The sequence below is a fragment of the Crocodylus porosus genome, unplaced genomic scaffold, assembly GCF_001723895.1.
Source record: "Crocodylus porosus isolate Cpor-Errol unplaced genomic scaffold, CroPor_comp1, whole genome shotgun sequence".
NCBI lineage: Eukaryota > Metazoa > Chordata > Crocodylia > Crocodylidae > Crocodylus > Crocodylus porosus.
In genome coordinates this window covers 75663051-75688133 of record NW_017728948.1, presented here as the reverse complement: position 1 = coordinate 75688133, position 25083 = coordinate 75663051, and the positions used below count along the sequence as shown (strand labels likewise).

The 25083-nt window shown below is 39.4% G+C and overlaps 1 protein-coding gene across 1 annotated transcript in view; it reads right to left on the bottom strand.

Annotated features, from left to right (window-relative positions):
- Positions 1–24880, bottom strand: part of LOC109322360 (ATP-binding cassette sub-family G member 2-like) — a 44000-nt gene extending 19120 nt beyond the window's left edge. Inside the window, exons 1-7 of the mRNA XM_019553448.1 lie at positions 24650–24880; positions 17679–17902; positions 9218–9277; positions 8625–8739; positions 5193–5345; positions 4544–4701; positions 2931–3082 (exon numbers count right to left, since the gene is read on the bottom strand). Of these exons, the coding sequence (XP_019408993.1) occupies positions 2931–3082; positions 4544–4701; positions 5193–5345; positions 8625–8739; positions 9218–9277; positions 17679–17884 (844 nt within the window). The 5' untranslated portion in view covers positions 17885–17902; positions 24650–24880. The remainder of the gene's footprint in view (positions 1–2930; positions 3083–4543; positions 4702–5192; positions 5346–8624; positions 8740–9217; positions 9278–17678; positions 17903–24649) is intronic.
- Positions 24881–25083: the final 203 nt, after the last annotated feature.

Genomic DNA, 25083 nt, shown 5'->3' with positions numbered 1-25083 from the left:
TGCTGCTTCTGGCATCTGCCACCACTGAGGACAGTTTAACTCCATCCTTTTTTGAACCCCCTTCAGGTAGTTGAAAGCTTGATTAAATCACTCCTCAGTCTTCTCTTGTCTAGATTAAATAAGCTGAGTTCCATCAGTTTTTCATCAGAAGTCATGTCCCCCAGCCCACTCACCATTTCTGTTTCACTCTGCTGGACTCTTTCCAATTTGTCCACATCCTTTCTGTAGTGGGGGGGCCCAAAACTGGACACAGTACTCCAGATGTGGCCTCACCAGTGCTGAATAATCACCAAAGGAGAATAATCACTTCCCTTGATCTAGTGGCAACGCACCTACCAATGAAGCCCAGGATGCCATTAGCCTTCTTGGCAACAAGGGCACACTGCTGGATCATATTCAGCTTATTGTCCACTGTAACCCCCAGGTCCTTTTCTGCAAAGCTGCTGCCCAGCCAGTCAGCTCCCAGCTTGTATTGGTGCATGGGGTTGTTCCATCCTAAGTACAAGACTTTACACTTGTCCTTGTTGAACCACATGAGATTTGTTTTGGCCCAATCCTCCAATTTGTCTAAGTCACTCTGAATCCTAGCCCTACCCTCCAGCATATCTACTACTCCCCACAGCTTGGTGTCAACTGCAAACTTGCTGAAGGTGCACTCTGTGCCATCTTCCAGGTCGTTGATGAAGACATGGAACAAAACCAGCCCCAGGACTGACCCTTGGGGCACTCCACTTGATACTGACTGCCAACTAGACATTGAGCCATTGATTACTACACTCTGAGCCTAATGCTCCAGCCAGTTTTCTATACACCTTACAGTCCATTCATCCAACTCATACTTCCTTAGCTTGCCTGCAAGAATATTGTGGAAGAGTGAATCAAAAGCCTTGCTAAAATCAAGGTACACCACATCTACAAGTCTCTCTGCATCCACAGAGCCAGTCACCTCATCATAGGAGGCAAACAGGTTGGTCAGGCATGACTTGCCCCGGTGAATCCATGCTGACTGTTCCTGAGAATTGAATTTCTTGAGGATCTGCTCCATGATTTTTCCAGGGATGGAGGTGAGGGTGACTGGTCTGTAGTTCCCTGGATCCTCCTTGTTCCAATTCTTAAATATGGACCCTTTTCCTATCATCTGGGACCTCTGTTGATCGCCATGAGTTTCCAAAGATAATGGCCAATGGCTCTGAAATCACATCAGCTAACTCCCTCAGCACCCTTGGGTGCATTTCATCTGGCCGCATGGACTCGTACACGTCCAGTTTTCTAAGTAGTCCCTAACCTGTTCTTTCAGCACTGAGGGCTGCTCACCTCCTCCTTAAACTGTGCTGCCTGATGCAGTAGTCTGGAAGCTGACCTTGCCTGTGAAGACTGAAGCAATAAAGGCATTGAGCACTTCAGCCTTTTCTGCATCCTCTGTCACAAGGTTTCCTCCCCCATTCAGTAGGGAGCCCATGCTTTCCCTGATCCTCCTCTTGCTACTGACATACTTGCAGGAACCCTTCTTGTTACCCTTCACATCCCTTGCTAGCTGCAACTCCATTTGTGCTTTAGCCTTCCTGACTTCATCCCTGCATGCCTGAGCAATGCACTTTATATTCTTCCTTAGTTATTTGTCCAAGTTTCCACTTCTTATAGGCTTTCTTTTTGTGATTAATTTACTAAAGAGTTTCCTGTTAAGCCAAGCTGGTCTTCTGCCATACTTGATAATCTTCCTGTGCATTGGGATGGTTTGTTCCTGTACTTTCAGTAAGGTTTCTTTGAAGTACAGCCAGCTTTCCTGGACGCCTCTTCTCTTTATACTGGCTTCCCAGGGGATCCTGCCCATGAGTTCCCTGAGTGGGTCAAAGTCTGCTTTTCTGAAGTCCAGTCCTGCTTTTCTGAACTTGCACCATAAGTAGCTAGTTAATCTGTGTGTGTGTATATTCCAGTCGTCCCTTATCCAAGTTCCCATAAAAAGAAAAGCAGCATCTATGAGTCCTACTAAACTCTAACCACATGTCTGCTCTTGCTAATTCTTTTTTTGGCTAAATATCTTATACCTATTTGTATATTGGTATAATAAATGCTTTATTTTTCAGAATCTCAAACTAACCTCTATATGGTATTATGTTTCCATTTTAAATACAGAGTCACTGGCATTTCTTTCAGTTTTTGTGTTATAGTCAGATGAGCCTCAGAGAAAACTAACACCGACATTATGCTCTTTGGGTAAATCTGATATCTATGGGAAGTTTTGATTTTGATACAGACGTTTGGATACGGACATTATGGGAGTTTTTATTTTGTAAAGACTGTAGAATCAGGTTATTGTTGAGATGCTTCAACTTTAACTTGAAAGTAACACTTTTATTACTATGATTACTTATTATTTTGCCATGTAATATGTACCAAAACTTTGAAATAGGTGTTAAAATTTGTTAAAGTGCAATGGCAGTCTGAAAACAGACAGTAATATAGTAGCTTCTTGCTCAGCATACTAGTCCCAGTATATTTTTTAAATTAAATATTCATATTGGGGGTGAGGTGCCAGGGGAGCATTGTATTGTTTGTTAGTCAGGCAGAACTGAGACAGCTAAAAGAAAGCAAGCTGGATGTATACTTTTGCACGTATTATCAGTTATATCTGTGCAACCCCTGTGAAGTGTTTGAAGATTTAATTTGAAGACTTTAACATTGTACATGCATGAACAGAATTTAGTTACAATTGTTCTTATTGATAATACTGTGCAAGAAAGAAAGAAACAATCCAATGTGACCTTAACATTCTAGATGGGACGCATTTTTTTGTCCTGAAAACACTGAGATGCATTAAATATGAACCTATGATTCAAGAGTCATTTAATTTTATTAAGTCTTGTTTTAAAACAGAGCTACCTTTAAGCCACCACTTGCTCTGCGACTATGGTTCCTTATTAAAAGCTTACCAAGAGATTTGAAGTATTCAATAGCATCCTGAGCTGGCCCATGGTAGAGCATTCTTCCTGTGGCCAATAATGTCAAGTTATCAAACAGTCTGAATATGGAGTATCGCGGCTGGTGGATGGAAAAAATTATTGTTTTCCCCTGCTTTGCCATCCTGGATATAAAGTAGAAAAAAACGGTGTTTGCTTATTTATTAGATTGAGAGGCAGGAGTGCCATCTTTCAATATAATTCAGCCTGAAGAACGCAATGCAAGGTGAAAAAGGAACACCACAGTGCCCAGCCTATAAATATAATGGCTGCACAGTGTTCTGTAGGGAAGGAAACAAATTCTTGTGGCATTCCTAAGCGCCATGAGTGCTGAACCTCTTTTGAGAAAAGATCATGGTAATTTCTTTGGAGTTACCAAGCACTCTTGAACGAGGCACTTTAGCCCTCTTTGAAAAAAATGCAAATGATGCAGGATGTTAGGAAACAGAGAAAACTAGCATTAACAAGGCATTTTGTTTGTTTTCCCAATGAATGTTTTGTCACGTTTGTTACAGGGAAACATTAGCAGTGCTAGCTGCCCCCATAACTAATATCCATCACTTCATCAAGGTAGCCAAATTTCTCATGTAAGCAATAATGCCAGTCACCAAGAGGGACCCTTCAAAGCATACTATTAGTAAATTTTCTCTATCTCCTTAAGCTCTATAGAATTACTGCAAGGCATGGTGCATAATACCTGGGCAGATCCAGAAGGGGTGCAGTGGCACAGCTGCACTCCCTTTTTGGATTTTTGGACTGGACTACACTGTGGGAGAATCCCCTCCCCTCCACGATCAGAGGCATGTCTCTTCCCCTCCTCCCATACCCTTCCTCCTGCCACTGCTGCTTTCCATGCTGTCTTGGAGGCAGGGAAAGTTTTAGAGCCTGTGCAAAGACTGGGCTTAGTTTTAGTCGGGCTGTGCAGGGGCTGGGCTCAGCTGTGACAAGAGACAGCAACAATAGTAGCTGCAGTAGGGGGTGGGGGACAGAGTTTCTCCTGCCTGCGCCTGCTCCCAGGGGAATTGGGCAGGGAGGGAGAACCCATCCACCCGCACATCATTTCTGCCACTGCCATGTTGCGTTCTCAACTGAGCCCAAACCCCTGGAGCATCAAAAGCAGCTTTAAAGCCTCTCCCACTCTGGGAACAGCATGGAAAGCATCAGAGCCAGATGGGGTAGGATTAGTGAGAGGGCATGACTCTGACCTGGATGGGAAAGTGGGGTGGGACTCTTACATGGTTTTAGGACTTTAGAAAGTTCCCAGGGGCTCCCCCCCTACCTAGTTTGCCCATACCAGTGGGTCCAGGGGAGAGGTGGGGGACAAGTTGGGAATGGGGGATGCAGGCATCTCTACAGCATGGGTTGCTACCCCCGCACACTCCTTTGTCTTATCCTGGATCTACCCCTGCATAGTCCTGTGAGCAACTCCACTTAAGCTGGAGACAATTTATTATGGGCCTATTCCTATTTCCATGGAGGTCACTTGCGTGATGAATCCCTTTACTGAGTACAGTAGGTATTATATACTATTACTTGCAAGGCAAAACTGGAAAGCTGTTTTTTCTTAGTGATTCTATCACCATCACCTTTTCAGGAGAAGGAGGACAGCATTGGCAGTGCTGGCATCCAGTCCTGTTGTTGGCTCATCTAAGAACAAGACTGCAGGGTCAGTAATGAGTTCCATTCCAATGTTCGTCCTTTTCCTCTCTCCCCCTGACACTCCACGAATAAACTGGGTGCCAACCTAAGGCAAAACAGGAGCTTATCATTTTGTCTGACTTAAAGTAAAGAACATGGAACACTTATAAAAGCACATAAAAGTTCTAGAAGAGTGATCGCTTTTTAACAATGATTTTGCCAGTGATTCAAAGATTCCTTTTAACAGAAACTTCATATTCTGTATGTAATGGAATAATGCAAATCTAAAAATGCAGGAGAAAAGTCATTTAAAACTTTTCATCCATAGTATAAACTTTTTCCATAATTTCTTTTTTCCGCAGGAATGACTTTTCATGTCCTCCATAATTTTATGGTAAACACAGATGCTGCAATGCAAAACCTGAATCTTCACTGAGATGAAAACAAACATCCAGGTTGAGGTTTACTAACTCTTCTGTTATTACAATAGTCTATTCAACCAAAATTCACAGCTGCCAAACTGAAATCATTTTATTACCTGAAATAAGTTAATATTTGCTTTAATTATAACAACTCACGTGCCTCAACTCACATTACCTTGGAATCTGCCACTTTTGTCAAACCAAGTTCCTCTATGATCTGGTTAATTCGTTGTTTCTTTTCCTGTTCAGGAACAGACTTTGGTAACCTAAGTGCTGCTGAGAACTGGAAGTTTTCTTTCACAGTCAGGGTTCCCATTACCACATCATCCTTCATAAACAAAATTGCATATTTAATGTTCATTTTGGCGCTCATTTCTTATGTTGTACGTTTCATGCAGAGTTCATTTGTATGCGCGTAGCAACTGCTAGAATGCTGTAGGATGGATCTTCAAAACCTGAACGTTACAACAGATATTTCTCTTCATGCATTTGTATGTCTGTACAGTTCGTGGCAATAGAGGAATATCCTACATGTATCAAATTTCTTAAATAGCAATTAACTAACCAATGTGTACTGCTCCCTTAAGGGAGACCTCAAAGAGTCTTTTGTAGACCAGTAAAGTGTAAACAAAACAGGAAGACAAAAAGGAAATAAAAATAATATCATTTTTAGTCTTGCCTTCTGTGGTAAAAAAATTACCAATAAGTAATTCTGGATTTAATCCTGCTTGATTTTTGCATACCCTGTGTAAAGTACTTAGCTCATTTAACTCCTATTACTCTTAATGAGGGTTGAAGACACTGAGCAGAACTAGTAACTGGCAATAATTAATTCCACAGTGAGATAAACTCTTTGATAGCTATGGAAAACTACAGATAAAGCAAAAGAACAAGTGTAGAAAGATTATGAGTGTGACTCCAAGGAGGGCTTTGAAAATGTTTATTTCAATTGAATTCTTTCCAGGGTTTCTCATGACAAGGATGTGCAGACCATGCTCCTCCTGACCATGGGCAGGAGGAACATGCACAGGGAAGAGAGTTCAAAGTTATGTAGCTCTAGAGAAATCTTGCACAGTGTGATCCCAATCTAACAATACCCTTAGTGCAAACGAGTAGTTTAATTGGTGACTTAAATGTACACTTGCATGCTTCATGTAAGTTTACATTATGTATAAATCCTACAAGGACTCTGAACAGTTGAGTTTGTGTTACCTAGGGGGACACCAAAGTCCAAAGCTGTGTTTTCTTTATCAGATTTAGAGAAGCATAGAACCAGGCACTGAAGGGTTAAAGGAAACTGCAGAGCAGATGCAGCTGAGCTCATTAATTTGCAGCCTCACCTGCTATGTATGAAAGGAGGAAGTAAAGAGGAGGTTCTTGATTTGTTCTTAGCAGGGGGAAAGAGGAGTTTTTTATCCCTGATAAAGGAAATGGGTTTCTTTTGACTTTTCTTTGTCCAAATGTTTGGACATCTGTTTTGTGAGGGTGATATGCTAAGCATGTTCTGGAGAGGGGTTTCTTCAGATTTATTCTTTAGCTTTTTGTATGCTGCATTTAGGAGAGGGAAGGGAAGGAGGGTAGGAATCTACTCATTTATTTTCACATTGAAGCAAAGCACTTTCACACTTAGGTAAGGAGGCATCACCCCTAGGGAACAACTATTTAGCTGCATGTTTGTAGAAAGCTTTATACTTTCAAAAATACATTTAAGTATAGTGAGTGTAGACACAGCAGGTGCAGCTGGTGAACTCAGACTGGTGGGGCAGGTGGAGCCTTGGAGGTGGGGAGGGGTGTTGCAGCTGGCCAGCAGCATGGGGCCAGGAGTTTGCAGTGAAGAATTACAGTGACAATAGCTGCAAGGTGGATCATTTTTTTCAACTGCACCTAAAATGTTTCTGTGGTATTTCCCCAAGAACCAGACCTTCATCCCTACCAAAAGAAGAGGTAGATTTAGATGGATTTTCTGATATCTTTTTAATTCCAACAAATCAAAGATAAATTCAGAGTATAGAGACATTCCCTTCACAATTTCAAAGTCTGAGGTGCAGTTGCATATCACAGTTCAAACTTAATTGTAATATAGGGCCAGATCCTTCACTCCTACACTTACACCTGTAGAACAGGGACTGGCAGAAAACAAAAATCAATGGCCAAGTAGAAATGGTCAAAAATCCAAAGGCTGAATCAGTTCAGTCCTTTCAGGTTAATCTAAGCTGCATATATTAAACTTATAAGCAAGTGAACAGACTTCACTTTTGATCCCAGAAATGCAGCCACATGCCTAAAGTATACCTGGACAGAAGCTGGAAGGTGCTAGAGCATACCTCCCAGCTCTGCTCCTCGCCCACCCTGCAAGGCAAGGTTTGCAGAGGAGGTGCAAAGCATCCTGAGATGCTGGGGGACTGTAAGTTAACTCTTATCTGGAGGGGATCTGGGACAGGAGTTCAATAAACTGGTTTAACCTAAATCAGTTAAGTCTTATACTACATCCATACAGGTTTATCTTAAACTGGCTTTAGCCATTTTGAAAGCAGTTTATATGCACTGAACTTCTGTTGTGTTACAGATTTGAACAGGTTTCTGATCACTTATACCAGTCTGTGTGTAATTTCTGTCCCTAGTGAGACTCCCCTCATATGGTTTTGCTGGTGCTATCCTTGATAGTGGAAAACGGTTAAGGGCAATATACTATGTTGCATCATGTGCTGTGTCATCGCCAATTTTTCTCTATTTCTAAGGAATCCATAGGGAAAGGAACCTCTTCCAAATGCTTGCAATAATATATGTGGATGGCTGCTGCTTTATGAGCCTGGACATCCTTGGGAACTCTGTCCCAGTAGGAACCACACTGCTAGGAGGTAGATTTCCCTTCAGCTGTAGAAAAGCAGTCAAAGGGGATTAATACAGGTGCAAGTAGTGCTACTTTTTCCAAGGGTTATAAGGTGAAAGATACCTATACTCATCGGGGAAAAGTGCTATGGAGGGAGCCCTTCTCCAAACGAAAGAGAGCTCTCTGTGTAAGGCCAATATTGCAACGGATACAGCATTTCTTACATTTTGTGTATGGCCCAGGAAGAATCTGGCGGGTTCACTCAGTGTGCTGACTCTTCAGAACTAATCCCAGGCATGGCAATTAACTTTATACCTTCTACTTTTTAAAGTAAAAGTATTGGCTGTAAATGAAATCAAGGACCAATTTTGACAAGCACGCTGCAGCAAGTACATTATCTTAAACCAGTGGTTCTCAACCTTTTTAGACTCAAGGCATCCCTTGGAAAATGCCAGCTCTTAGTCTTCACTTGAATTTTGACTGTAGAAAAATAATAGGGCAATTCTTCTGTTGCAAAGAACTCAGAATGAGCACAATGGTTTTTTTAACACTGTGGATTCCTATTTGGAATCTCTGGGTTTATCTTGTGTGCAAACATGGTTCATCTAACAGTTCCTGCTGTGTGCCACTCTGCAGCACCCCTGAAAGAAACTCAAGGCACCCTAGGGTGCTGTGATACCCTGTTGAGAATCACTGTCTTAGCCAGCTTTGATGCATTGTTGTCCTAATGTATGTCTAAACAAACAAGGCAGATACAGACACTTAAAAATTTCTTACCTGTACCACATACCCAGAAATACATTTAAAGTTGGCAGGCTGGGGAGCTCCATTTATCAAAATGTCTCCAGACAGTCCATGAGGATCTTTCCTTGCAGCCAGAATATCCAGTAACCTAAAAGAAGAAAAGCAGTCATCTTAAGAGCTCTGTGGTGTACATTTTAACAAGTCTGTAAAAGTAGAGGCCACAAGCCCAGCTAAGCACAAGCTCTTCCATACTGAAACTTTGCTGCTGACTACAGTTCATATTTAAAAGCCCCTCAAAGAACAGAAAATCATATTCTCAATCAAATAATTCTCCTGATTGTCTGTAAAGCTGTTCATAAAGGTAGCATATTAGGAAACTATTCACTTCAGAGAAATCAGTTACCCCTGTTGTGTTCTTTTTAAAAAAAACAATGTCTTTTTTAGTCAAATTCTGCATTATAAACAATAAAACTAATCTAAATTTATGCAAATTGAACTGAGGTCACAATCTTGCTCTTTGAGTCATAATCATCAATGCTGAATGCATATTATTTTCTGTTTGGAATGATTTCTGTATGTGGAGAAGATGGCTAAGTAACAGGTCCTCTTGTTGCTTCAGCACTTACGAAGATTTGCCACTGCCTGTGGGTCCCAGAATTGCATTCAGTCCTGGTCTCATAATCCCACTGTAAAATAAAACCAATAGTTTTTTTTATTAATTTGTAGGTTAATCTACAAAGTTGCCTCTTGCAACTGAATCCTTTTTGGGAATAAGGCTAACTTGTCTCAGAAAATGGTGACCCCTGCTTAGTTTTCTATCACTAACTTAAAAAGAATTAACTCTTAACGCTTTCTCTTAAATATAAAATATATATAGGAAAATTATAATTAACAAATATTAAATCATTCATTTATATATTATTTCATATACATCTATACTGTGCACAAGCTTGCAGCTGTAACAAGAAACTCTGTATTTTCAGCCGTCCCACTGTAGAACAGATGGTTATCATGAAAGAATGACATTTGTTATCTGACGCAATGGAACTGTCTCAAACTCAGTAACGAATGTTTAAGAATGAGGAGAAAATGACCCAGGCGACTACAGGCTGTCCAACCTGCTCCCAATACCTAGTCTTTAAAAAAAAATTGAAAGAAAGAAACATTTTAAAATGTGGAGGTAAATAGAATGTGGGGTAAATTCAATCTGAGTGAACCCAAAAGTAGATCGTGCCAGGTCAACCTTGATCTGGTTTGATATAGAACTGATTTTCTAAAAAGTAGAAATGCAGCAGATCTAATCTACTTGGATTTCAATTGAGCTTTTTGATGCATTACCCATGATGCCTCATAGGAAATCATTAGTTCTGTTGGAAAAGATGCAGTGTTCTACAAGAACTGTAAAGTAAAGTATGAGCTAAAGAGGTATGACAGTGTGTTGTGATGAAAGGGAAACTGTCAACCTGGGCAGACATTAAGGGAGTTTCTCAAGCATTGATCTTAGCACAATTCTTGTTTAATATTTTCATACATGACCTTGACAAAAAAAGTAGAAGGTAAATGAAATTGGCTGACTTCACAAAGTTGGGAGGTATCACCAGTGTAGAAGAAGATAAAATATATAACGTACAGAATAACCTTGAGTTCTGAGCAATAGAAAGGAGATGACATTTAATGGTACAAAGTGCAAGGTCATGTACTTAGGGATAACAACAATAAAGTGGGAGCTCAGCAGCTGGAAACAACAGATAAAGAAAAACACCCTGAAGTCAGGGGTTGGCAACCTACAGCCCACAGGCCCAGCCTATGAAGAGACTGGTTCCAGCCTGCAGCAGCTCAGGGAATGGTAGCACACTCTAGCCACAGCAGCAGAGGGGGCATCCCTAGGGTCCTGTTGCCTGTTTTTTTATATCTGTTCCCATCATGGCATCTGCTGATGCTGGGGAGTGTGGGGCTGGGCTGGGTCACAAGTGGTGGCAAAAGGTTGGCAACCACTGCTGTCAGTCAGAGGCTTACTATCACTGTCACTAGCATGGTGTGGCTATGAAAATACCAAATATGATTCTAGGATATATTGAGCACCAGATTTCCAGGAAGGATAGGGAAGTATCAGTGCTAGTATATGTGGCAGTGGGGAGACCTTATGTGGAATATGTCTGATCCTTATGAGAGGACAGAGCTTGAACTGCTGAGTCTAGCAAAAGGGAGCCTGCAAAGGGATATAATGCTTCTTTATGAAAACGTCATCATAAGAATAAACATTAGAGAGGAAAAAGAGACATTTAAGGAAAGAACTATTTAAGCTTAATGAAAATGGTGGAAAAAGAACAAATGTACATAATTTTATCATGAATATATTTAAGCTGAAAATGAGGTTTCTAATCATCAGAGGAGTGAGACTTTCAATTACAGTAATAAGGGCAAAAAACTAAACAGATTAAGAAGGGATTTATTTTCATCTACTAAAGGAATTTGATGATATTTTTCCCTTAGCTTAATGACCCAGAAAGTCCCTTCTCATATTTTATTCCAGCTCCTTTTATTTGTATTTTGTTTGGTTTAACCTGGGATCCTATCAGGGCAGGAAATTTTCTTCCTACACGTCTGCCAAGTCCTTAGCGCACAATTGTTGCAATTATAACAACAACAATAATGCCAATTAATGGAAGGTTTAGTATTTGATTAGATGATCCCAGAATCAATTGAACTATATATATTAAAATTGGGGGCATGGAAAATGGAGAGACACCCCTTCAATTTGGTGTCCTCGCAGTAATAGGAACAATGCTGTAGGGTTGGATTGATATATGAACATTTACAAAACTGGAAAAAACGTTTCTTGCTCTTTCATCTCAGCAGAAGGCTTTTTAAAATGTAAGTAGACCTGTAGAGTATCGTATTCTCACTGGTGTCTGGAATCAAAATCTTTTCCAGACTTGTCTTCTCACAGGCAGCTGTGTATGGCTATACAACCAAATAAGTATTTGAATAGGCAGGGAAGTACCCTCTGGGATTTGTGTGACTGTGACATCTGAATATTATTTGCTAAAAATGTCTGAAGTAGCATTAAGAAGGCAGAAAGCTCTCTCGCGATCTGTATTTCCCTTTGAAATTATATATTATTGGTGGGTGAACAATTTCCATCAATGCCAATACAAAGGCAATCCCAAGATGGCATTTCCTGCTTCAGTGTCACTGGATTCTAGTTGACTCATCCTATGCTGTGATCCTTTATAATGAATGTCTTCCATGGTTCTCCCTCTCTCTTCCCTTCTGCATGTGTCTAGGGTTTCAGTTATGTCATTTTATAATTTGGTTATTATATTTTCACACTAAACAAAAATACTAAAATTCCCAGTAACAGGTGTCTGAGAAACTGATACACCAGTAATTAAAACTAAGAACATTTCAAATGGGTTTTTCTATCATGCTTAAAATAAAGCAAAGGTTTACTGAGGTGATTAGTGATGGTGAGCACATTTTACATCCTGAAGTCCACCACAGCTTAAAGTATACCAGTAGATGTATGAAAAAACTGATAATGCCAGATCACCGGTAGCTACCAGGGTGAAACCTAATAGAAATAAAAACTCATGCTTTCATGGTTGAAATAATGAGTTTTCTGCCTGTTATAGATCACTTGGAAACCAGTCATGGCTAATCACATTTGTTGTATAACAACAGAGAACTTGTATAGAAAAACATGTTGCTACCTTCAACCCAGAGATAGTAATAGCTATTAATGATTAATAAAGAATTCAATATCAGCTTTATTGCTTCATTCAGTTTCTGCCCATTCTTACTAATGCTTTTATTATTCAAAAAACCTGCAGGCTTCCAACAGCAACATGTAACCCTTCCAGTATGAGAAATCATCACCTGATTCCTATTAAGTACCCATGTTTGGCAAACCTTCCAAGGTTTTTAAAAGACAACATGGGAATCATATTAAAGTAGTTGTGATCTACTTGTGAATAATTAACACAGTGACCTACTGGTCATGTGGAGGAAATCCGTGAACTGACTCTCTGCCCTGGGAAATGTCAAATAGATTTAATATTGTCTTTCCAGCTAATTGTTAAATAAAATGTTAATTCTTAAGATCATAAAGCAACTTCAGTTTATAGTTAACATGGTATGTAGTTTTAAAAACAAGATAATTTTAGAGTCATTATAAAAAAAAGTCTGTTTTAAATAAGTGTCTCTTGCATGTGTTATTATCAAACACGGGAAGGGTCTTACAAGTCCTTATTCTGGCAGGACTATCTTCAGGTTTTACTTGAGAAAGGACCTGGCTCTATTGTGTGAAGTACCAAAGCCTACTAGTTCATCAGTAGGAAGAGCTGTATTAAAACTAATATATGAGAAACTGATACATGCATGGTTATTCACATGGCAAAAATGAAAGTGAATAGTCTTTCAGCAAACAGATCATAAACTGTGACCATCTCTTTAGGAATTGCTACCAAAGGTATTCAGATCTAGGGGTCGTGGTTCAATAAACCATCTGATTTTGCATCTGAATCCAAACCACCCCAGGGTTCCTGGGTGTTCAGAGCTGAAATTTTTCATTAGACCCACATCTAATTTACAGTACTGTGTTGAAATCACTGTTTGTCAAATTTGGGGTATGTTGCACACTTCTAGAAGAAATAGGAAAGAAAGGGGAAAATATAAATGGAGGAAAAGCAGAAGAAAATAAACACAAAGAATAGTTCTACAGTAATTCTTAGGATGTTGGAGAGTTTACAGTTTGGTTGCAGTGATGAACTGTTACTTTTTAATTAGACACAACAGAATCATAGGGGCATGTAGAAGAAGTGTAACAAACTTTTAAAAAGAGTATTTGAGAACCTTTGCTGTAACTCCTGGAAAGCAGGCTTGATTTAGTAGTTTGATTAGAAATCAAGAGCTCTACATGATTTTTTAAAATGAAATATAATGCAACTAGCCTCTACTTGAATTCATATAACAGCTGTAGCTCCCATGATAAAAGAATGTGAGCTGGTAAATATGCAACATAATTAGTTGTGTCTCCTAGTCTCCTTATGAAAATCATTGGCCTGCTGTTGGGGTGCAATCAAAATTGTCTTTCAAATTGTACATATCAAAATTGACAGAAAGGATCTCATTGACTCTAAGGTGTAAGTGGCTAGACACACTTGCTGCACTGTGGCTACTTCTGTTCCAGCTGATGCATCAAGATTTATTTCACTTACAAAGGCAGCATATTTCCAGTTGATATGAATGTCACATGTTTCTGAATATCTGAAGATGTTTGGAGTTGATACAGAGCAAATTCCTTGGCCAAGTTAAGGCATTGGTTGCTTTGACTTTTCCTTAAGGTGGGCAAAACCAGCTTAATCATACATATTTCCGTTTTCTGATGCTTCTATTAAAATTTTTAATTGTTTTAGCAATATGATCTCTTCTTCTCTACGAATTTTCCAAGCAAGACACTCAGCTATCCTGTCCTCCCTGGGTAAGCCTAATGCCTTTTTATATTAGGAAATTAAGCACAGGTATCATGTATTCCCTTCCATCTAGGGCATTGCACAGATCACTTAATTTCATCCAGTATGAGAGTGTTCGTGTATACAACCTGCACTACCCTTCACATAGATATGACTTTTGCTCTTCAGAGCTTGAAGACCTGGTATCAGGTATTTAAAAAACAAGTTAATTTATTTTACAAATAAACTTGTAGCCAGCTAATTTGTTTACCCTTGCTTTTGCCGTAACCACTTTCACAGTGCCTGTGTGGGCTGGGGGGTCATGGAGGGATTATGCTGACCCCGAAGAGCAGGAGTGGTTGGAGTGGGGGGAAGTGGCAACAGAGTCTTACCTTCCCTGGCTCTGCCTTCAGGTTACAGCTGCTACAACTGCAGCCTCTGCAGTAGCAGTGTGGGCTTGAACTGCTGCCATTGGGGGCCAAGCTCACTGTACACTGGATGCAGCAACCCCACGGTGCAGGCTCCCTGAGAGCTGCCCTTAGTGCCCTACTCACTCCCCTCCCCACTACCCAACAATACATTACTGAGCACAGCACCTGCCATGGGAAAGACTCCCACATGTGCCATTCCACTGCCCCATTCACCCTCTTGTTCTCCAGAAAGACTATTGAGTAAGGGACCATGCCTGGCTTGCTACTATGGCTGGGCAGCACGGGGTTGTGCCTACTATAGCAAAGACTGCAGGGGGTACATTCTGGCATCCTCTCTAAGTCAAGTGCCCCGGATGCCTCTCTTGCTTCCCCTTACCTCCAGTTCTGCTACTAGCCATAATGTCTGCGGGAGCAGCTGACACGGTCGGATCCTCTCAGCTGCAGGCTGTGGCTAGTAGCCATAATTTAACATAACAGGTGTGTATTGTGAAAAGTTTCTGTTATCTTAAGTGTATTTGTTTTTATCTCACTTGAAGCAGCTTGACATGACTTTCATTGCATGAAGACTCAAAAAAAACCCTGAGTGGAGAAATAATAGTATGCTGAAAAATGTAAATGGCTGTTATCAGGCAGTTATAGAACGAAGCACAAGCACTCTCATTAAGCTTCAATAACTCTCCATAACTGCTTGGACCAAAAGAGTAAAAAAAAAGGTAAGAAAAGGTTTTTAATTCCTTTTAGTATGCCATACTAAATTTACTCTACCAGACACCGATCTACAGGCATACCTCGTTTTATTGCGCTTCGCTTTATTGCACTTCGCAGATATTGCGTTTTTTACAAATTGAAGGTTTGTGGCAACCCTGCGTCGAGCAAGTCTATCGGCGCCATTTTTCCAACAGCATTTGCTCACTTCGCATTTTTTAGCAATAAAGTATTTTTTAATTAAGGTATGTACATTGTTTTTTTAGACATAATGCTATTGCACACTTAATAGATTACAGTATAGTGTAAACGTAACTTTTATATGCACTGGAAAACCAAAAAATTCGTGTGACTCGCTTTATTGCGCTATTCGCTTTATTGCGGTGGTCTGGAACCGAGCCCGCAATATCTCTGAGGTATGCCTGTATTGATAGTGGGCACATCTACACGTGTGCTTTAATACATGGTAACCTATTCTGCTGCACATTAAAGTGGTGCATAAAAACCCATGCTAATATGCTAATGCTCAGTAAAATAGGTTACTGCACAGTAAGCATCACCTAAAAAGTGTGCACTTACACTACTACACATTAGCACAGGCTAATGGGAATTTATTTAGTACCTCATATTGGAGCTACTACATTTAATGCCCATTAGGAAAAGCACATTAATGCATATGTAGATGCACCCACAAAGAACTAATTTCAAATTAATTCTCAACTAAAATCATGTTAAGATGTCATCAACTTGTATGCAAAATTATCTTTAATTTCCAAGAGGGTTCCATACACTGAACAATGTCAGGCCACTGTTTTTCTTTTTATTATTCAAATCTTCCTTCTCTAAGAAATACATCTCAAGGATAAAGGAAATTATCCTTTTAATAAAAATAATCATATGCAGCTACTTCCAGAATTTTCAGTTTTAACTCAAAACTAGGGCAAGTTGATAAAAACATGTGTCCTAAGGTTCTAAATTAATAACCAGAAGCCCAAATAAAGAACCTGATTTTCAAAAGTACAGAATGCAAAGTCAATAGGACTTACGGAATCATAAAAACTGGCTGGAAAGGGCCTATACCAGTAGAGGTGCACCAATACATGAGTCTGATATTGGATCAGCATCAATATGAAGAAAATTTTCTGTATTGGAAATTGGCCCAATGCAGCCAATTATTTGTCCAATAAATGCCTGTGCATGCGTGCAGCCACATCGCAGCACATAGGCAGTGAGGAGTAGCGCCGGTAGCATGGAGTGCTGCGTGCAGCTGGTAAGTCTGCTGTGGTGGAAGGCAGAGGGGGAAGGACCATGTGGGGGCAGATCAAGGCCCCCATGGTGATGGGGGGCTGGGGCTGGGGCTGGAGCTGGGGCTGCCCAGCCATGGCTGGGGCGGGTGTGGGATGGAAGCTTGGCTCATCTGAGAGGGCACAGTGGGAAAGCATGTGCCCCCAGGCAGGGCAGGACGATCTGGGGCTCGGCTCTTCCCAACTGGGCAGATCCAGGGGCACATGCCCCCCCATGCCTTCCCAGATGAGTAGCAGGAGCAGCAGCAGGAGCAGCCAGACGAGCACTGGATGATCCATGCACACCAATGGGAGCCACCCACCCGTCCCTTCCCACACCCCCTCGACAAGCCACGCCTCTGTCCTGTGCCCACCCCAGCCCCAGGCTGCAGCTGCAGCCCACCCTGCACCACACAGATCCGAGGGACACCCTCCCTCACCCCCTGGATGAGCCGCTTAAGGGTCTGTCCCACACCCCTCTCCACCCTGGCTGGTTGCCTGCCCCAGCTAGAGCCCCATTCCCTCCCTCCCCGCAGAAGCCTTGATCTGCCCCCTCCCTCCACCTCCCCATTCCCCTGCTGTTCCCTTCCACCACACCAGACTTACCATCCGGATGCAGCTCTTCAAGATAAAGAGCTGCATATCGGAAATCAGATTGGTATCAGCCAATAATGCTTCCATAAAAATCAGCTATTAGGATCAGCCCCAAAAATCTCTGTCAGTGCATCCCTAACACCTATACCTGAAAACTTCCACTGATAGATTTTCTCCAAACTCCCTAGGTAATGTGTTCCAAGATTTATCCAGTTTAACTTAATACCTCCCCTACTGCAATTTAAGGCAATTGTTTCTTTGTCCCACCACTTGTGGACACAGAACATTATGTTGTTTACATTTTTTTTAACAACTGTTTGGTATTTGAAGACTCTTATCATATCCTCCTTTTTTCTCTCAATTAAATAATCCTTATTCTGCCAGCCCTTCTTCATAGATGCTAGCAATCTGGAAATCAGGCCTGTCTCTTAAGTTACTAAATATGGACTTGAGAGTTTAATTTCAAATAACTATATTTTAGAAATGCCCACTGAATTCTGCATGTTATTATTGCTTTGTTCTTCATGGCTTGGTGACTTCTCTGGGTGATATTAAAAACCTTGCTATTGAGCGGAAATAAAATGTACATATGCTCTACTACAGAGAAGTTGAAATACCTACTTGATATCTCTCAAAATTTCTTTATCGATTGTTTTGCGACAACAAACAAATCCACTCTTCACCTTCACTCTGTAGCAGATGTTGTAGAAGGTCACAGTGGTTCCTCCACTGACTGATGGGTCTTGAGAAGATTGTTTTCTGTTAGGGATGCCATTTATACTTGAGTCTGACATCATGATACTGATGTGTGATTGATTTTCTGTCATTTTGTAAGGGGTCCACCTCTGTAAACATAAAAGTTAATTAAACTGGTATACGTGTTCATAGAGCAGAGGCATCCTTTTAGCAAATTTACTGCATAAATACTCTCCAACAACCTGGATTACTCAGAAAGCACCTTGCTCAACACTTTCATTAGGAGCCCTTCTGCAGTTTTCTACTTGTCCTTTAAACAGAAGCTTATAAAATAAGAAAATCCACGTATAGAGAACACACTACATTTAAAAAAATTACACTGAAAAAACATTAAGATGTAAAATCAGGCAGTTAAGAGTAAAGAGATGGCCAAATGAAGGGTTTTTATGTAATCTTAATCCAGCCACTCTGTACATATGCCATACAATATCATTTTCAGCTACATATGCTATTTTTTCCAGAGAACTACAGCTTCATTTAATACACAGATTTAATAGTTCTTACCAAATGAACACCTATTCAATATTTCATAGTATCCTCATCGTTAAATATGTGACCCCACGGAGTACTTATTGAGCACATTCAGATCCTTCACTGACTACAGAATTATTGTTCTCGTATGACTTTTTGCACAGAGCTCATCACAGGATATTAGTGCATTACAAACATTAATGAATTCGTCTTCATAGGATCCCTTTGAGTGAGATGGTTACTTTTATTTTACGTATTGGGAACTGAATCATGGAGATTAAAGCCCACATTGTTAAAAAGAGTTAATTAAGTTTGAGTGGCCAATGTGGGAAGCATGCAGATTTGAATTTCCAGCATCTTTCAACCTTTTCTCTGTAATAGTAAAAGCTAGAAACAGTGTTTTTCTAGAAGACTGAGTATTTCACGTAGTCACATCACTTCAGGACCTGGGAGTTCAGGAAAATATACCAACATCGAACATACGTTAACATCAAGAGATGCCATTATTGAAAATTGCTTTTGCTTAGTAGTTAAATCCTTTTTCCCACTGAATTAATTTGATGCCTGGTATAAAATGGCATTCATTTTCTCCAGGTCGTAAATGAATGAAATAATAGACTCTTGTTAAATATAAATATATAATGCAAATTTAAATATTCACTTTTGCTAAGAAGCTGGCCCAGTAAGTCTATTTACAATATATTCTAGTTTTCCTTCTTTAATCAAGTGTTTAGCATAAACTCAACCTACCCCTGTTGTTGCAAAGTTTCCTGATTAATTGTACAAAGTGCAAAGAGGCTTTGTTCAAGGAAGTGAGACAGAACCTGCCACAAGTTATGTATACATGAAGTAGGTCTATGATTAAGACTTCTCCCATGAGAAATACAATAATTAGAAGGGAATAATTATTGCTACCAGAGGCCAGAATCTCCAGTTTACAGCAGCACAAGTGGTTAACTTGGTACCCAGGGTAAGCAAAAGACACCAAATGGCAGCTCAAATTTTGCTTGACTGTAGCAGCCATCAAGGGATCATTCCACAGCTGAGAATAGCACACACACAATGGCTTCCTAGTCTGCTGATATACTCCTGGAGCATTCCCTACTATGTCCTGCAATAGCACATGAATGAATGCCATTTTATACCAGGCATCGGGGCCCCCTGAACTAGATGACATGGCTCCGCAGGCCACATCTGCCTGAGGACCAGGGAACCAATGGAGCAAAGTGTATTGTGTGTATGACCTCTCAAAACTATCATTTAAAGCAATGGCCTGCCTGTAGATGATGATAATAGGGGGTTGCCTATTAGAGATAAGCCACACATTTGCACTGCTGAAGTTTTGATAGCACACTGGATGCTTTGTAATTTTTATTGAAAATTCAGCTTGCTTTAAGTTTTATCCAAAGAGCTCTGGGATTGCCATGATCTGTCGGTTCAGACTTCTACATAATAGTGAATGTATTTATATTTCTCTTGGGTCACATTTTGAAGATGAAGACATACTCTCCATGTCTCTAGTGTTCTTGAGACAACAAAAAGGGTTTTAAAAAACTGAAGGTATTTTTGTTTATCATACAGTGTTCTGAAACTTCATATGCTTACAAAGCACTGCTCATCAGGAAAAGAAAAAAACATGGAAAACAACTGGAAATGCTTTTAAGACCAGTGCACTCAGGTTACATCTCCTACCCTTACAAGACAACTAACCCAGCTCCCACCATTCAGGAATTCCTTTATGTAAAAGTAACCCCCAACTGTCCTGTTTGGGATGGATTTTCTCCCCTCCTAGCATTGCAAGTCTCATGAAATAGAGCCCAAATCAAATTTGTCCTTTCAATATAAAATTGACTTTTCTGCACCTATTTTACCCTAATTGGCATCAAGAAATCTTACAGGTGTTATATTTAAACAATACTGGCATGGGGACACTAGCAGCTTGATGTGTTTTAGTGAGATTATTCCAGTATTCAGGCAAAATTACTCCTTAAAAAAATCAAAGAAAACAAATTATGAACTATTTCCAGGAACTGAGGAACCAATGGCCCAGTAAAACAAGCATGCAACAAAAATTCCTCTCCAATAGAGTAAAAAAGGACACACACTCTTCAGTGAACAATGCACATGCTTTAAAATCACATGAACATCTTCATTTGTGCTTGACACACGACTGTTGCCCCAAAAGACATCTCTAACTTTATGACTACCATTGCATGTAGAAATAAAGGTGTGGGTAAAATTTCACACATGTAAGAGGGCCTTTACACACTAAAAATATGGCACCAAATAGAGCTTGGGAGTATCTCCCAGAAAGTTATAGTTGCCTAGGACACTAAACATATCCTGTGATATTTTACAATTTTAGTCCCCAGCTAATATTCTCTTTCATTCATTTTTCAGATTCAACCAGACCAATTTCTGAATAAAATGTATTCAAAATAGAACCGTGACAGAATAATCTCTCTAATTTTTAATTAAATTTAGCTTAGAGTAAATTAAACTGTGTGTGAATTCATAAAGCATGTAGTGAAATATGCAAGTCTGAAAAACCTGAAGACTGTTGCATTTATGCACGTAACAGGCACAATGTGATAGCAGGAGAACACCTTCCCTCACTCCTTCCAGTTCCAGGGAAGCCTTCACTAGGGATATGAGCGGCTCATTTTCCAGGGCCATTTAGACACTGATCTCTCTGCAAAGACAGCCAGCAAAGCTGGAGTCGTCCCATTTAAAAAGATGCTTTGGTAAAGAGCTATCCACTAGCAACTAGAATGAAAAAATGTATATGGTCCACTGAATAAATATCAGTGTTTATGGTATGCTAATGTGCTGAGTGGTCTCTTAGTTGCTGAATTATGGGTAGAAGGCTATAACACAGCAATACAAATTACTTTTGACCAGCCTACTTGGGATCTGAGTGCAAAATCCACACAAGCAGATCTGATTCTGAATTTTGTAGGCCAATATGATCTTCAGGGCTTAAGAATTCTGCACTCCTATTAGAAAAAAGACTATGAATGACTCATTTTTTACTTACGAAAGCACATACAGCTATAGGAAAACAAGATGGATTCTAGCTGAGCTCAAACATCTTCAACACAGTTATTAACTAGTCCAGTCTAATAACCTGTTTGTTGATTCTGAGGCAAAAAAAACCCACAGCATCCTGAATGTGCAGGACTTGCTGACAGAAAATGATATTTTCCAGTCAGAAACTAGAAAAATTCAATCTGGATTCACTGAGAAAGAGTACACAAAGGTTGTTGCAAAGCTGTTCCTGTTAAGTCATTTTTCAGAGTAAAGCTACACAAACTTTAAAAAGAGGCTGAAATTATGCTATTGGGGTAGATATTCGTATTCTCTCCGCACCAAATCCTATTGAATGTTTCAAATTTGGTGAAATATTTTTGGGGTTTTTGATTAAAAAAAAAAGAGAAGAAGTTGTTGTAAACAAAATCTACTTCATGTTTGAATTTAATGCTCAAAATATTACTTTGCTATTACAGGCAATATATCTTGCAATTTAAAATGTGTTATCCAAATTTCTTAGACAAGTCTCATAATAATCCTGGATTACAGCAGTTTCTTATGGGACAAATTTGTTCATCTCTAATATTGTACTAGAAAAGATGAGACAATAACAGGAGTAAAATAATTTGTACATATGGTGGGTGGGTTTTTCATTTCCATTTATTTAAAGGACTTTTTTTCTATCAGTGAGGTAGATATGCAGTAACAGATGACCTATTTAATACTTTACTCAGTAATGGAGAGATTTTAATGAAAAATATTTCATATAGAAGGCTATGCATGCAGGCATTTGCTTTGAGAAAATAGCAGTGTTTAGAAACAGGGTTTGTGGCTGTTAATAATTTCCTAAGAGTAGAAGGTTAGTGTCAGATTATTTTAGGTCTGTTTAAATAGTTCTTTCTTGGATAAATCTCCCATAAAGCAAAGAAACAGGAAAGAAAAACCTAAATCAAAATTGAAATATGTATTCACAATAAAATTCTAGAAAGACATTTCAGGGATTCACAAAAAAGTCTCTATAGCTATTCTTCCTCCTCAAAACTACAATAATATAAGGTGCAACATCATAATTTAAAAAACATGAAAAATTATAAGTGGATAATCAAAACTCAGTAGGAATATTTCTGGATCAAGAGACAGTTTAATGTAAGTAGTATCTATATTGTGTATCCTAGAGAAAATTAAAGGCAAAAACAGTCAGCCTTCGAAGTAAACAAAAATATCTGTTGTGGACATTTACATTAAGCAGCTATTTTTATTCATGTGGTGTACTCCTGTGAGAATCAGAGATATGGACGTTTAATTTACTTTAGACTCAGTGGAAGTTTTGTGTGTGAAGTGCTGACCACATGATAGATAATTCTGCATGTTTTCTACCACACTGTAAAACTGAACTTTTAGCCCTCTGCTTCTTTCATTACACTGTTATACTACCTAATCAAATTTATTCATTACAGACATCCACAAATTAAATTGTTATTGTCAAGGTTCTCAATTGGATCCTTTCTAAATGGAAGCTAAGTGGTTAAAATCTTGCTCAAAATATTAATTTTTCTGGTTGGGAAACTACATAACTTTTTCTGTAAACATGTCATCTCCTAGCTGAGAAATAAAAACATCCCCCTTAAAGGAATCATCAAACCTTTCTACTCATTACTGGCATGATTGAAATAACATTTTCAAACTGCAAAGAGGAAAATATTCTACATATATAAGAATGGAGAATAGAGGCAGGGAGTGTTGTAGTTGCAACAATCCAGGAAATGTATGAGAGGCAAGGGCTTTTGGGGGATTTTTTTAATGTTATTTTTTATTGGAATAAGTTGGGAGAGAACAGCTGTACAGTTGAGAGACGTTGAACAGGCTTTCAGGCACAAAGTGCCCTTTTCCAGATCTCCATGTATTTCCTGGTGCATCATGCTTACAACATGCTCCTTTCAAGCACCCTGTACCCTAAAGATTGTCAAACTTCTCTCCCAACTATACAGTTGCTCTAATTAAAGATACCACAAAAAGTATTGCCTCTCAAGAACAGAGGCAATTTCCCCATGTATTCTGTTCTAACTACTAAAGTCTAAAGTTCTGATCACTTCCTGTACACAGTCGTGTAGATCTGGAACCATTTAACAGGAATCAGTAAAGGTGCATTGGTTTAAAATTCACATGAGTAACAAATGGTAGTAGCAGAACTCAGATTTTTCAGTAATTTAATTTTTCCCCACTTGCCTTAAGATACTTTATATTACCAAACAGGTTATGTACACTTTTTTTCTTTTTTGTTTAGCAGTTTTCCTCCAGAAAGCTACTGGCACAAAACTGCATTTTTTGCCCCTCAACCAAGTATATCAGGCGCTAAAATTTAAGTGAAAATATAACATTTTAGAGCCCAAAACAACTCTAATTGGTATTTTTTCTGAAGGAAGCTGATGAAGATCTTTAAAAAGGATCCTACTTTTCAATATATTGAAACCTGCCAGGGCTGATTAGATAAACAATTACTTCTTGTATTTACAGTGAGTACAAAGTTTAACTAGTGCAATCTATCAAATGACATATGCAGTTGAAATACGTTATAGCTGTACATTTTAGATTTTATATAAGTAGAAATACATAAATCTTATAACTATATATGAACTTTTATATAATGATTTTTTTCCATATTAGACTTCTGCCTATATCTACATGTATTCAGGCAACTGGTATACAGGATGTGTGGATGCATATACAGAAACAATCTCTTCATAAAAGTTTGGGAGAAATTAAAATCTATTGAATAAATAAGGGGGAGGGGATTCAGAGTGTTAAAGAGTGAGTTTTGTAACCAAGCTTCAGGGAAAAAGGGTACTCCATCTGAAATGAGCTTGGATCAATAGGGTTTTGTGTGTATGTTACATATGGTGTGCTTGCATGCACATGCACGTGTGCACACACACACATTTAAATAATGTAGTCGTTTCCCATTAGATATTCTAACTGTTGAGCTCTATTATCGTAAGTCTTAAATGCATTTTCTCCCTCTATTGGTAAAACACATTGTTAATGAATTTCTTTAGCAAACTTCCTTTCCACAGGGACTTTGCAAAATTCTTTTCAAAGGGACTTTGTAAAATTAAAAAATGCCTGTTAACTTCAGGGGATTCCTGGCAAATCACAAAATCATTTTTTTCTTGCTGCTTTAGAAATGATTTGTTTCTGGGTGTCAGACTAGTAATTTCAGTATTGTTTTTTTCATTTCCCTTTAAAGGGAAGGAAGCAAGTAACTAAATTAGACAGTTTGATGGAACTGTGGGGGGGGGTTTAAAATTTGGCAGAAATTCCCATCTTTACTGACTTACCCGGAGATCTTGGTCAGAGGCAGAAGTGAAGTGCAGGGAGGACAGAAGACTGCTGGAAGCAAAGCAGAAGCTAGAGGAAGAGTTGTGAGAGAGCAGTATATGCAGCAGTAGTCCCAACCTCCTGTGCAGCCAGCCTGCAAGAAAGTGCAGTGACTGTGGTATCTCACAATACTTTCTGCACTTCAAAAACTAATCCACAGGGAGCTTAGGCGTTAGCCCTTTCTTTCCTTGTCAGTCCTCACAGGGCAGAGGTATATAAAGCTCCTCAGTTTATTGTTTCTCAGTTGTGTGTGTCACAGATAAACTCAAACTCAAATATATCACCAGCAGGAGTTCTGCAAAAAAAAAAAAAAAATAGCATGCCTCTGCATCCTTGTGCCCAACCCCATGAGGGCAATGGCATACACCTATCTTTAATGATCTGATGAATCAGT